The sequence below is a fragment of the Haliotis rufescens genome, unplaced genomic scaffold (assembly GCF_023055435.1).
Source record: "Haliotis rufescens isolate VD_foot unplaced genomic scaffold, xgHalRufe1.0.p SCAF_7, whole genome shotgun sequence".
Classification (NCBI taxonomy): domain Eukaryota; kingdom Metazoa; phylum Mollusca; class Gastropoda; order Lepetellida; family Haliotidae; genus Haliotis; species Haliotis rufescens.
This window is the reverse complement of record NW_025964361.1, coordinates 30,723,973-30,738,491: the sequence shown is the minus strand read 5'-3', so window position 1 is coordinate 30,738,491 and position 14,519 is coordinate 30,723,973. Positions and strand designations below refer to the sequence as shown.

The 14,519-nt window shown below is 38.6% G+C and overlaps 1 protein-coding gene across 1 annotated transcript; it reads right to left on the bottom strand.

Annotated features, from left to right (window-relative positions):
- Nucleotides 1–2,060: 2,060 nt before the first annotated feature.
- Nucleotides 2,061–14,379, bottom strand: LOC124148141 (zinc finger protein 501-like). Its single transcript, XM_046519105.2, has 2 exons — nt 14,346–14,379; nt 2,061–11,012 (listed from the first exon to the last, which is right to left on the bottom strand). The coding sequence occupies exon 2, from the start codon at nt 10,992–10,994 to the stop codon at nt 9,483–9,485; it is 1,512 nt and encodes a 503-aa protein (XP_046375061.2). The 5' UTR covers nt 10,995–11,012; nt 14,346–14,379; the 3' UTR covers nt 2,061–9,482.
- Nucleotides 14,380–14,519: the final 140 nt, after the last annotated feature.

The following is a 14,519-nucleotide window of genomic DNA, read 5'->3' as shown; positions in this document are numbered from 1 at the left end:
TGACTGACACATCTGACATGTCAAAAGTTTAGTTGTATACATCAAAAGGGAAAGGCAAATAACAAACATGGGAATAATACATCAATAAGAGTTGTGCTCAAAATGTTTATAACATACAGTATGAAAGTTTAAAAAACTTGAAAAATATACTGTATCAAATTGTAGGTGCAAAATGCGAATTACAAAGTTGTGTAAACGTCAGTGTGTGTATACATGTACGAGACATAAGGCCACGAGTGCAGGACTATATAAAAACAATAGAAATATAGTATTTATGTAACAGCAAATATGTGAGGCTCTTTAGGTAGCACTTGTATATAGGAGGTCATGGCCAATATGGCCACCTTGTACAACACACACAATAACAAAGATCAGTAGACATTCTTGTAATACAACTCAACATGGCTGCCATGCAATAAATGTACAATAACACTGCTCAGTAGAAACCAACATCGCCACCATGTAATAAATGCACAATAACACAGCCCAGTGTAAACTAACATCGCCACCATGTAATAAATGCACAATAACACAGCCCAGTGTAAACCAACATGGCCGCCATGTAATAAATGCACAATAACACAGCCCAGTGTAAACCAACATGGCCGCCATGTAATAAATGCACAATAACACAGATCAGTAGAAACATCAGTGTTATACAAGCAACATGGCTGCCATGCAATAAATGTAAAATAGCACAGCTGAGTAAAAAGACTAGTTTCAGATATACAAACATGGCCGCCATGTAATAAGTGAGTAATAACACGAGAATCAGTAGAAACATCAGTGTTAGAGAAACCAACATGGCCGCCATGTAATAAATGCACAATAACACAGATCAGTAGAAACATCAGTGTTATACAAGCAACATGGCTGCCATGCAATAAATGTAAAATAGCACAGCTGAGTAAAAAGACTAGTTTCAGATATACAAACATGGCCGCCATGTAATAAGTGAGTAATAACACGAGAATCAGTAGAAACATCAGTGTTAGAGAAACCAACATGGCCGCCATGTAATAAATGCACAATAACACAGATCAGTAGAAACATCAGTGTTATACAAGCAACATGGCTGCCATGCAATAAATGTAAAATAGCACAGCTGAGTAAAAAGACTAGTTTCAGATATACAAACATGGCCGCCATGTAATAAGTGAGTAATAACACGAGAATCAGTAGAAACATCAGTGTTAGAGAAACCAACATGGCCGCCATGTAATAAATGCACAATAACACAGATCAGTAGAAACATCAGTGTTATACAAGCAACATGGCTGCCATGCAATAAATGTAAAATAGCACAGCTGAGTAAAACGACTAGTTTCAGATATACAAACATGGCCGCCATGTAATAAGTGAGTAATAACACGAATCAGTAGAAACATCAGTGTTAGAGAAACCAACATGGCCGCCATGTTATAAATGCACAATAACACAGATCAGTAGAAACATCAGTGTTAGAATAAGCAACATGGCTGCCATGCAATAAATGCAAAATAGCACAGCTCAGTAAAAAGACTAGTTTCAGATATACAAACATGGCCACCATGTAATAAGTGAGTAATAACACAAATCAGTAGAAACATCAGTGTTAGAGAAACCAACATGGCCGCCATATAATAAGTGAGTAATAACACGAATCAGTAGAAACATCAGTGTTAGACGTGTTAGAGAAACCAACATGGCCGCCATGTAATAAATGCACATTAACACAGATCAGTAGAAACATCAGTGTTAGAATAAGCAACATGGCTGCCATGCAATAAATGCAAAATAGCACAGCTCAGTAAAAAGGCCAGTTTCAGATAAACCAACATGGCCGCCATGTAATAAATGCACAACACAGATCATCAAAAACATCAGTGTAAAATAAATGAGTGAGTGAGTGAGTGAGTTGGGTTTAACGCCGCTTTTAACATTATTCCAGTTATATCACGGCGTGTCAGCTTAATGTGGGAGGAAAGCCCGAAGTGATGCAGGCCTCAGACGTTTACCACTTCGGTGAAACCCACGAGCACGGGTATGGTGCTGACAAACCTAGAAACATAATGGGGGCGAAGCGGGATTCGAACCCACAATCATAGGTTTCTGGCGTGCCCAAGGGACGCAACTCTGCACAGCGAATCGCGGCGCCTTAGACGACTGGGCCACCCGTGCCCCCTGTAAAATAAATGAACATGGCCGCATTTACAACACAGTTCAGTACAAACATCATTATAAACCAACATGGATGGTATGTCCACTACACACAATAATTAACAAACCTCGGTAAAAACATCAGTGACAGAAAAACCAACAAGGTGAGATTTCAAAAATCTGCAATAACATCTTATTAAGTTGTAGTAAAACAATATTTTCCAAAAATTGAGGGAGAGATAGTATTTTTATTTCAAATTCCACACCTCAGAGGTGTCATTCCTATTTCAATTTTCATCTTTCTTAAACAATCTGTGACATCAACAAGTCAAATTTACTTAAGAATTCTTGATTTTGTGGAAAACAACTTTCTAAATGTGAAGCCATATGACACTGCTTCCCTTTGGATCTAGCTCTCCTTTTAAAATGTTATAAATAAAATAGAATATATCAGGACAATATAAAATTACTATACATCCAGTTTTTTGGCTTGCTACATAAACACAAATATCATTTAATATATATATATATATATATAAGACAATGGAATGATAAAGTACATCACATAATTGCCATGCAATGCTGAATACTAAACACCAACAGATACACTATATCTGTGTCTGAATATTTCAGACATAAATCTGACATTTGGACATATTTGACAACAATAATATCACAAGGATGGTTTGACAAAACAATATATTAAATAGATCTCGGTAAACATAATAAGCAGAAATATATCCTTTGGGCTAAAGTATTACACAAAATAGAAGTCTCACTTAAAAAGGTTTAATGAAAGATCAACTGTTCTCATCAAACTCTACTGTAAGTGATTATTAGACATCGCTGTCTGTGTTATTTCAGTGCAGGTAAAATAACTCTAATGGACGAAATTGTCACCATGCTGCACCATTTACATCAACATTGGGTATTTATTCAGAATTCTCACATTACCAAATAATAAGTCAGTGTTAGTGAGATCTGTCAGTGAGATCTGTCAGTGAGATCTGTCACGATGAAAACTGATGGCCACTTTGAGGTATCTGTCGGTCATGATGAAATCTGATGTTACTATGCATGCCATGGGATCTCTGACTGCCACTATGGAATCTCTGACTGCCACTATGGAATCTCTGACTATCACTATGAAATCTCTGACTGCCACTATGAAATCTCTGACTGTCACTATGGGATCTCTGACTGTCACTATGGAATCTCTGACTGTCACTATGGGATCTCTGACTGTCACTATGACTGCCACTATGGAATCTCTGACTGCCACTATGGAATCTCTGACTGCCACTATGGAATCTCTGACTGTCACTATGGGATCTCTATGGAATCTCTGACTGTCACTATGGGATCTCTGACTGTCACTATGGAATCTCTGACTGTCACTATGGGATCTCTGACTGTCACTATGGAATGTCTGACTGTCACTAAGAAATCTTGGATGTGATTATGGAATCTCAGCAACTATGAGATTACAGCAGGTGTGATATGAGTACATAAGCTATGATCTGTTTACAGTTGCTTTTATCTATTCTAAGCAAAGTTTTAGATCTCTCACTATTACCAAGGAAATCTGTAAACAGGGTTACAAAAACTGTATGGTTTCACAAATTATTCTTTTAAATTGTCTTTAAAAGGTACATGTTATAGATGAAGTGATACAACAGTCTTTGTACCTCTATGTGTTTATATTTATCAACAATTTCCCAAACAAAATTGATTTAATAAAACAAAAATTAAACATTAATGCTAGTCCCTGCACAGTGAAATAACACAGAAACAGTCCTGAGGTTGGTTTGAAGGAGCTCTGTATGTAGTCCTGGTCCCATACACTGAACTTTGCACAATGGACAGCAATATTCAGAGCTCTAGATAAACTGCAATATCACATAAAAGATTACCCAATTAATTTTGAGTTGTGTACAAAATAGGCAGCAAATCAAAACTAAATAAAAAAACAATAGTATAACAATACTGTTTGTAATCACATGAACTATCCAATGTAGCCTACTCAGTGTGCATACCTGTATATCTTTACAGATATTTATTAATGACCACAGGCATCATAAATGTCATAAATACATGAACTCTACTTCAGTGAATAATGCACAAATTGTCCTCTGAAACTGCATACAAACAGCATTATGTTTTATCACTGGTTTAAAAATACCTAGACTACAGCAAACGTGCATGGCATACTCGAAGAAAAACCATGAATACCCAATGTGAATTATAGCATGTGAGTGAATACTCAATGACTCAAAGAATTTTCTCTGGAACCCTGGCTATTGAAGCCTCGCAACATGGGATACAGGGACAAGACCACGAGACAGGCTTTGAAAAAGCATAACGCTGCTAGTCCATCACAAGTCCAGTTCAGGGCAGACTAGTGACATTATGTAGATCACTTACAGGTGGGCAGTCAAGTTGCAAAAATAATTATTTATGATGCAGATAGATCATCTTACTTTCGTATAAGAAGAATTTACAATATCTTTGGTGTTAAGGCATCCAAAAGGTCACTTTAAAAATATAAACAGTACACACCTCAAACTGTTTCCATCTGACGTGAGACTGACATACTATGTGTATCAATTACAAGCAGCGATCAATATTTGGCTTGGTCAACATTGTAAAGGTCACTTCAATAAAATAATCCTCAATCTACAAAATCTTCATCATTTGACAGTCTGAAATGCTGTGTTTCATTATATATTTGGCATGAACAATTTACTTAAGCATGAAATTATCGGCTAACCTGCCAATGATCTCTGAGGAGGTTTAAACATATAGCACCTTGGTAGCACCAACATCAGAAACTCTGTAGTCGACTTAGAGAAACAAGCAGTGATAATAATACAGACAGTATTCATTAAGAATGTCATGATACAGTCTGGTACAGTATACATAAAGGATGTCATGAGACAGTCTGTTCCAGTATTCATTAGGGATGTCATGAGACAGTCTGGTACAGTATTCATTAGGGATGTCATGAGACAGTCTGGTACAGTATTCATTAGGGATGTCATGAGACAGTCTGGTACAGTATTCATTTGGGATGTCAGCTACAGTCTGGTACAGTATTCATTAGGGATGTCAACTACAGTCTGGTACAGTATTCATAAGGGATGCCATGCTACAGTCTGGTACAGTATTCATTTGGGATGTCAGCTACAGTCTGGTACAGTATTCATTAGGGATGTCAACTACAGTCTGGTACAGTATTCATTAGGGATGTCAGCTACAGTCTGGTACAGTATTCATTAGGGATGTCAACTACAGTCTCGTACAGTATTCATTAGGGATGTCATGCTACAGTCTGGTACAGTATTCATTTGGGATGTCATGATACAGTCTGGTACAGTATTCATTTGGGATGTCAACTACAGTCTGGTACAATATTCATTAGGGATGTCATGATACAGTCTGGTACAGTATTCATTATGGATGTCACCTGCAGTCTGGTACAATATTCATAAAGGATGCCAAGCTACAGTCTGGTACAGTATCCATTAGGGATGTCAACTACAGTCTGGTACAGTATTCATTTGGGATGTCAACTACAGTCTGGTACAGTATTCATTAGGGATGTCAACTACAGTCTGGTACAATATTCATTAGGGATGTCATGATACAGTCTGGTACAGTATTCATTTGGGATGTCATGAGACAGTCTGGTACAGTATTCATTAGAGATGCCATGCTACAGTCTGGTACAGTATTCATTTGGGATGTCAACTACAGTCTGGTACAGTATTCATTTGGGATGTCAACTACAGTCTGGTACAATATTCATTAGGGATGTCAACTACAGTCTGGTATAGTATTCATTTGGGATGTCAGCTACAGTCTGGTATAGTATTCATTAGGAATGTCATGAGACAGTCTGGTACAGTATTCATTAGAGATGCCATGCTACAGTCTGGTACAGTATTTATTAGGGATGTCAGCTACAGTCTTGTACAGTATTCATTAGGGATGACAGCTACAGTCTGGTACAGTATTCATTAGGGATGTCAGCTACAGTCTGGTACAGTATTCATTAGGGATGTCAACTACAGTCTGGTACAATATTCATTAGGGATGTCAACTACAGTCTGGTATAGTATTCATTTGGGATGTCAGCTACAGTCTGGTATAGTATTCATTAGGGATGTCAGCTACAGTCTGGTACAGTATTCATTAGGGATGTCAGCTACAGTCTGGTACAGTATTCATAAAGGATGCCAAGCTACAGTCTGGTACAGTTTTCATTAGGGATGTCAACTACAGTCTGGTACAGTATTCATTTGGGATGTCATGCTACAGTCTGGTACAGTATTTATTAGGGATGTCAGCTACAGTCTGGTACAGTATTCATTAGGGATGTCAGCTACAGTCTGGTACAGTATTCATAAAGGATGCCAAGCTACAGTCTGGTACAGTATTCATTAGGGATGTCATGCTACAGTTTGGTACAGTATTCATTAGGGATGTCATGCTACAGTTTTTATATGTAACAATTTATTCAGGTATCCAGGGTTCAAATGAAGTCAACTAATCTAGGATTAGGGAAGGATTAGTAATATTTTCTAGTGGACTACCACATTGTCCATTTGGTAGATAACAACTCTGTAACTGATTGTTTTAGGAGGACTGTAGAAACCAATTCATTTCTAACCCTGGTATCGCGATTTTAAATGTGCCAATACAATACATGTTACAACAGTATAGATTCATGTTTTGAATTCTGTACCAATTATCAAAACAATAATAATTACATGTAGTTCTCAAATAGCACTGCCTGATAACTACTGGGCCTAGTGTTGGGTGACCGTTGAAACAAAATGCAAAATCTGATTGCATAATGAATATTAGTAATATTAGAATAACCTGAAATTAATCATGCAATCTTAAACATACAACTGGTTGGTAGCAAGAACCTCTGTCAGCCAGGTCAAATGACCCATGGACAATTTCTCGCAAAAACCTTGCAAACCTATAGTATTGTGATATGTAACATTTTGTTACTGAAATATCACAATATGTATCGATACATCAGGTAGCCATATTATGACACATTTTGTTATAGAAATATCACAATAATGAATATGTATTGATACATCAGGTAGCCAGCCATATTATGACACCTCTAGTATTCATGAATCACATACACTCATGAAAGCTAGAACATTGTAAATTTATCCTCAAATCGAAGGAAAATTAGATTAAAAATATTCTTATTCACTCTGCTAACTATCAATTTATAGTGATAGGTTAATGTAATGCCCAGTGAGATTTGTGATCAGTTGATTTGATTTTAATGCTACATACTTCAAAACTGATGATACTCAATATCAACATCATGTGGATCTACTTTGAAGGTGGTAATAGGAAAACTGCATCCATGTTAATATGGTAAATAATGAATTATTGTTCATTTTATATAAACATCAATCAGAAATAACTACAAGAGGTAAAGTAGATAGTTGTACATATGATTATAATGAAGCTTGTATTCTGAATACGTTGAATCCAGTGAATGAGTTTGGTTAGCAATTCAAGGGTTGCTGGGGAAAGGGAGATAACTTCAGTTTTACACATTTGGAAATGGTGTGTATATACATGTAAAGTCATCGTTTCATTACAGGGAAATAGACAAATGTGATTACCATGACTACAATACAATTTTTTTTTTAAATATTCACAAATGCTCCACTACCTGTACTGTATCAGAGAGTGAGTGAGTATGGTTTTACGCCGCTTTTAGCAATATTCCAGCAATATCACGACGGGGACACCAGTAATGAACTTCACACATTGTACCCATGTCGGGAATCGAACCTGGGTCTTCGGCGTGACGAGCGAACGCTTTACCCACTAGGCTACCCGACCACCCCTGTACTGTATCAAATAACTGGACAGTGTTTGAAATTAAAGTGGAGACCTTGGATCTGTGAGGTTTTCATGTTTCAATGACCCCTAAATTTTCAACATGATTGTTAGGATAAGCACATCTTAGCGTTAATGCTTAAAGCCAAACACTGCTGGAGATGAATCTGCAACAGCTGTTGTCTCGTTTAGGGAAGTCAGAGAATTGCAGAACTAAGACAGACATCAGTTATCAGCAGAAATGACTCTACAGAGCTGTCCCCTGGATGCATATCGGTGTACAGATGTGTGTCACTTGGGACATGACTTCAGTTCCTTGCAAATATGATCACAACAAACATTAAAAAAGTAACATGATAGAGGATAAAAAACATCCTTTTGTTAGAATAACAGATAACAACAACCTTGAGCATCATACTCCCAGAAAGAAGGAACCTTTGGAACGTATTCTAAAGGCTTCAGAAAAGATCACAAAGTATGTAGGCTAGAGGTGAGACAATAAAAGAGGATGAATAAGGATGCTTTCATCAACATACTTGCAGTGCTTCTGCAACTATGTTAAACAACAGTGAGTATAAGTACCCAATAATCATAGGGAAGATGTTATCATGATGCATTAGAAACGAACACTGGTCCGTTTCTAATGCAATATTAATGTTTATACCACTACCAGTAGTGTAAATATGGGTGTAATATATATGTTGTATAACACTGCAATGTACCACTTTCATTTCTTACATCCCTTCATATAAAACTATGTATCAAGAGTTTCGGACAGGTTCTGGCTTCTATTTTTGGGACTATGTAATTGAAAATGTCCTGAGATCAAAAGTTGGAAAATCATGAAAATGCTCTATTTTTATTTGTCTCCAGCAAATTCATTATGATGTATCACTGCATTGTAATTTATTTTGTATAACTAATACCTACAATGTTTGACTATATATTATGAACACAATATATTCGATCACTGCACTGTATAACTGCATCAAATGTACCACTGCTACAAACTGGTGCCATCACAACACAACGACCTCAACTGTCTCACCTCTAGCACGTCACAGGAAGGATCGATGTGCGTTATGTGATACATTCAAAATATATTATCAACAGTGTGCACCGATGCATCATAGAAAGTTGACACATTATGAACAATACGAAGGCCACAAACAGTACCACGACTATATAAATGTAACAATAGCAACCAACGGAATGTCATAAAGACTTGAAGATAGGGAAATCTATGATCTTCAAAACATGTATAACCATTGACTTAACTCTATGAACATAACAAGTGTCCATTTTCATTTTCTCCCCTAAAATATGATATCTAGTACAAGCCATGTGTACACCTGTGAGAATATAAGTTAATTATAAACTTCACAGACATAGCAGGTCATACTTCAGTATACTCTTGTCTAAATGGTTTTACAATGATGCAGATCCTATTTCTGAGACATTTACAAATCCTGAGTCTGGTCGAAAGAGTTGCCGATGGATCCCAGCTCATGAAAGAGATCTAAGATGGAAGAGGCTTCTTCATAATCCTTTTCTGTGTCCTCATTTTCCAGGAGGTCATAGACGGAATCCTGGACAGAAACCTCTGTTTCTGTGATGGTCTGGGGTACTCCCTGGACATCTTGGTTCCCAGTCGTCACCTGCTTACCGCCATGATGGACGCGGACGTGTTTGCGAAGGTTGCTGGTGCTGCTGTATCGTTTTCCACAGAGCTGACACGGAAAGCCTTCTGTGTTGTGGGTTCTCATGTGATCCTTCAGGTTCTTCTTGCCGATGAAACACTTCGAACATACATCGCATCGGAACGGCTTCTCTCCTGTATGGACTCGCTTATGCTTCTCCAAAGCTTCGGGCAACGAAAAGGTTTTGTCACACTGAGGGCAGGGGAACTTCTTTTCCCCATGGAAAACCCTCATGTGCTTCTTGCATGCACTGGAACTGCTGTAGTACTTGTCGCAAACATCACATTTGAACAGACGTTCCCCTGTGTGAGATCTCATGTGTTCTTTGAGGTGAGACTTTCCAACAAATCCTTTGTGGCACACCTCACACTGAAACGGTGTCTCGCCAGTGTGCTTTCTGACATGCTGCTTGTAGAATTCTGCCTGGATGAATGCCTTCCCACAGAGCTCACACTTGTAAGGTCGGTCTCCGGTGTGGATCTTCACATGCCGCATCAAATGGGAAGATGTGTAAAAGCTTTTCTCGCAAACATCGCATTGATATGGTCTCTCCCCTGTATGTTTTCTCATGTGGTATTTGAGAGATGACTGGTGGGCGAAGGCTTTCTCACACAGCTCACATTCATAGGGTTTCTCTCCAACATGGACCAGGACATGCTCCTTTAGTTTGGTGGTTGTAGTAAAGCTTGCCTCACAGACGGAACACTCGTACGGATTTAGCCCAGTGTGGATCCTCGTATGCCGATACAGGCTCCCGGAATGAGAGAACTGTCTATCGCAAACTTGGCACTGGAAGGGTTTCTCTCCAGTATGAACTCTCATATGTTCCACAAGGTTAATGTTCTGTTTGAATGTCTTCTCGCATGTGTCACATTTATACGTCTGCTTGTCTTTGTGCTGGCGGATGACATGTTTCTTTAAAGAGGAAGGGTTAGGAAATACTTTTTCACATCTGTGACATGTGTGTAACTTACTCTGAACTTCAGCACTGATTTCCTCCGGTTCATCTGGTCCCTGGAAAGCTTCTTCATTGTCAGAGGAACCGTCCAACATCTCAGTCAGATTCTCGAGGAATTCTGCAGCAGCTAAGTCCTCTTCCATGCTGGTTAACTGGAACTGTCGTTCTAGCTCCAGGGCCTCGTCATCTTCCTCCACCCGCCACGCCTGGTCATCCCCGTCCATGTTAGTCAGCTGGAAGTGCTGGGCTAGCTCCAGGGAGTGGAGGTCTTCCACCAGCCCCTCCCCCCAAGCTTGGGCCTCCTCCCCCATCATATTAGGGGTCTGCTACACCTACAACACAACACAGTAGTTGTACTCATTGATAGATTTCATGCACACCTCTTCACATTTCATCAACATCAGGCAATGGTACTTTGTCTCTGTGCTGCTATATGATTTTGATATAGACTTGTTACTACACAATCCTGTGTTTTCTAAAGGGGAGTAGGGCAGTCGGGTAGCCTAGCGGTTAAAGCGTTCGCTCTTCACGCCAAAGACATGGGTTCGATTCCTGACATGGATACAATGTGTGAAGCCCATTTCTGGTGTCCCCCGCCGCGATATTGCTGGAATATTGCTAGAGGCAGTGTAAAACCATACCCACTTTCTACACAGAGCTACATGCTCTTCCATTGTGTTTTCATAAAAGAACAGATTCACAATTCAGAACATACTGCCCTAAGAAACCCTGCCATAATGTACATGAATTGTAATCCCACAAAAGCTGCAATGCAATTCACTATCTCAAACACTTGCCTCAAATATGTGTACTTATATTTTCAATCATTGAACATTTATTTTTCATATTAGAGGGTATGGATGTTTTGTTGCAATGACCGAAAATATAAACACTTGTATTTCGAAGGCAAGTGTCGTAGGAATTGAATCCTGATGCATTTGTCATCAGATCATGACTCATGTACAGATATGAAGTGCGACGCACATTTGGATAAGGAATCTATGAGGAAAACACTATGGAACAGCCTATGCTCTCTGTAGAGACAAGTCAATATCCAAATTGTTTAAGGGAGCAGCACGGAGATTCGGTCACTGTAACTGACAAAATTTATGCACAGTGTTGGACAAATCCATGACTTATAACGACTTCATTTTACTACCTAACTAAATATATATACATGTATTATTAATCACTATCACTACTACGCCATATATGAACAGTATGTATTCACAAGCGATGAGCTGGCCCAGTCGTCTTAGGTGCCGTGATTTGATTGTGGATTCAAATCCCAGTTCACCCCGATTATGTTTCTAGGTTTGTCAGCACCATACACATGCTCGTTGGTTTCACCGAAGTGGTAAATGTCTGAGACCTGCCTCACTTCGGGCTTTCCTCCCACATTAAGCTGACATGCCGCGATAAAGCTGGAATAGTATTAAAAGCGGCATTAAACCCAACTCACTCACTCACGTAGTGAGATGAAGGAACGTAGTGTAGACAAACATGTGAAATACTGAATGTAGACTGGGTTGGTTTAATGCTACTTTAAAGGAGTGAGTGAGTGAGAATGGTTTTACGCCGCTTTTAGCAATATTCCAGCAATATCACGGCCGGGGACACCAGAAATGGGCTTCACACATTGCACCCATGTCAGGAATCGAATCCGGGTCTTCAGTGTGACGAGCAAATGCTTTAACCACTAGGCTACCTGACCAACCCTTTTTTAAAGGAACAGTACATCGACAGTTCTGTGTTTTTAAATCATGAACTAAGTAATTTCAGAGCGTGACGTCACATGCCTAATTGAATTCTCAAAACAAAACAATAGAGCTCCACACAGTGAAGCTGACAATGCAAGCACTGCACAGAGTAATCTCACTTCAGTCTTGTTTTTAATAGAGGCAAGTTGAAGAGAAAGCTTGTGTTTCTTTCTTTCGTTATAAAATACTTACTGCCAGCTTGTTTAGAATAGAAGCCAGTGTTTATCAAAGCCCAGATTACAATATATACATGCCTCAGTCGTATGAAGCCTATGTGTACCTATGTCACAGCGTCACATCTTACAGTTTATTCATGTGTTTTTCTGTTTCATTTTGGACGAGTCTACACATTTAAAAATACATACATCATGTTCAACTTTCATTGGGAAAATATCCTAAAACGTAAAAAAATAATTTCAATTTGAGCATTTATCTTGCAAGTACTGTTACGAAGTCCCGATGTCTAAAACTATGGTGTCATGCTCCTCAGTGTAGTGGTTGTTGTAGTAGCATATCTAAAAAAATATGCAAAACAATATATGAAGTGCACCAAAAGGCTTGCTTAGGCCTGTCTGTTCTTATTTCAGGATAAGTGCGCTTGTTTACTAACATTAACAAGAGGAAAGTCCAGTCACATGATAAGCCTAAACTTGCAGTGTTGTCACAAGAGCAGAAATAGAATAATACAAGTAGACCTAAGTAAGCTTGGGGGTTGAGCAAGCTTGGGAGTTATCGGCTATCGTTTACAAACAAAGCGTCAGCACGGTCGACACCCTGTCCCTTTCAGAAATATTCCATCATTATCATGACAGTTGTGGGCAGTGCATATTGCAATATGGTTAGTATTAAAAGGTAAATGAAATAACAATATTAACTAGTATACATTTGCAATAACAATTATTACTGACTTACTGCATTCGTAATAATCAAAAGTATTATGGTTCATGTATTTACAACTTGTTATAATCAATGAATTTACATGATTTATAAATATGTCATGCAACCAGTGAATCATATTTGTAAATACTCCTAGCTACTTCTTAATAAACAAACCTTCTGAAAAGATTATCAGATCACTATTCATAATATGAGACGTAAGCATTTATTAGATATCTTCGAGGTCTGAAAAGCCTGACCCAATGTTATAGGCATATGTCATTGCATGCACGCTATCTGAAGATCAATCAATAATGGACACGGAAATTTCTTAAATAAATGCCACAACAATGTTTACATGCTCTTTAAAAAGATGCTGAACTACAAGAGAACCATTATACAAACCTCACACCACAAGTGTGAATAGGCCTATATATACCGCTGGTGAGCAGAACCAAACATCCGAGAGTGAACAATGCCAATGATCAAACGATTCGCCAAGTGAGCGATATCTAAATGATGAGAAAATCTTCTGTTATTCACGCATATACACCCTTTAACAATGTGATGAACCTTGTAAATGACTAGCGTTTCCAAATGCAAGAGGCCACACTGACTGGGACACCTGTGTTGCCGAGGTGAAAATGAAGCATATAATTATCTGTCGTCGGTGTCGATGATGATAGCCAGCTGGTTCAGTTGTCAAATAACTGTCAATTGCGTTATTTGTATCATGTCCTCCCTGCAACGCCGAAATGCATAATCAGGTATCGGTTACGCCCGGTTCGTCATTTCTGCAACGACATTTCGAGGCAGCGACATTCACAAGGATCCCTTGACATACTGTCAGGATATAAGTCTGTCGCAGCATCGCTGTTCATATCAACCCCAGGGTTTTTTTCCAGACTAAGTAGCTAGAAAAAAAAGCGCAGATGTTGTGTGGTTGCATTTCTTCCTAGAGTCAGCCTGTGTGGTTTGGTGCACTGGAAAAAAAGACGAATTATTATATTTTACCGTTGCCAATTTTACCTGATTAGCATCATTTTGACACTTGCTTCGAAACAATTATGCAATGAGAGTTATCTTCTCTTTGGTAAAAAACCACCACCAGGGATAAATCGTTCGCTTCACCTCTGTGCAGCAAAGTTAAATTATTTTAATGTTATTCATGTTAGTAGGATAGACGCTGTTCTTTTCTCTGTT

Coding starts and splice junctions, on each gene's coding strand:
- LOC124148141 (XM_046519105.2), bottom strand. CDS start 10,994: ATGATGGGGGAGGAGGCCCAAGCTTGGGGGGAGGGGCTGGTGGAAGAC.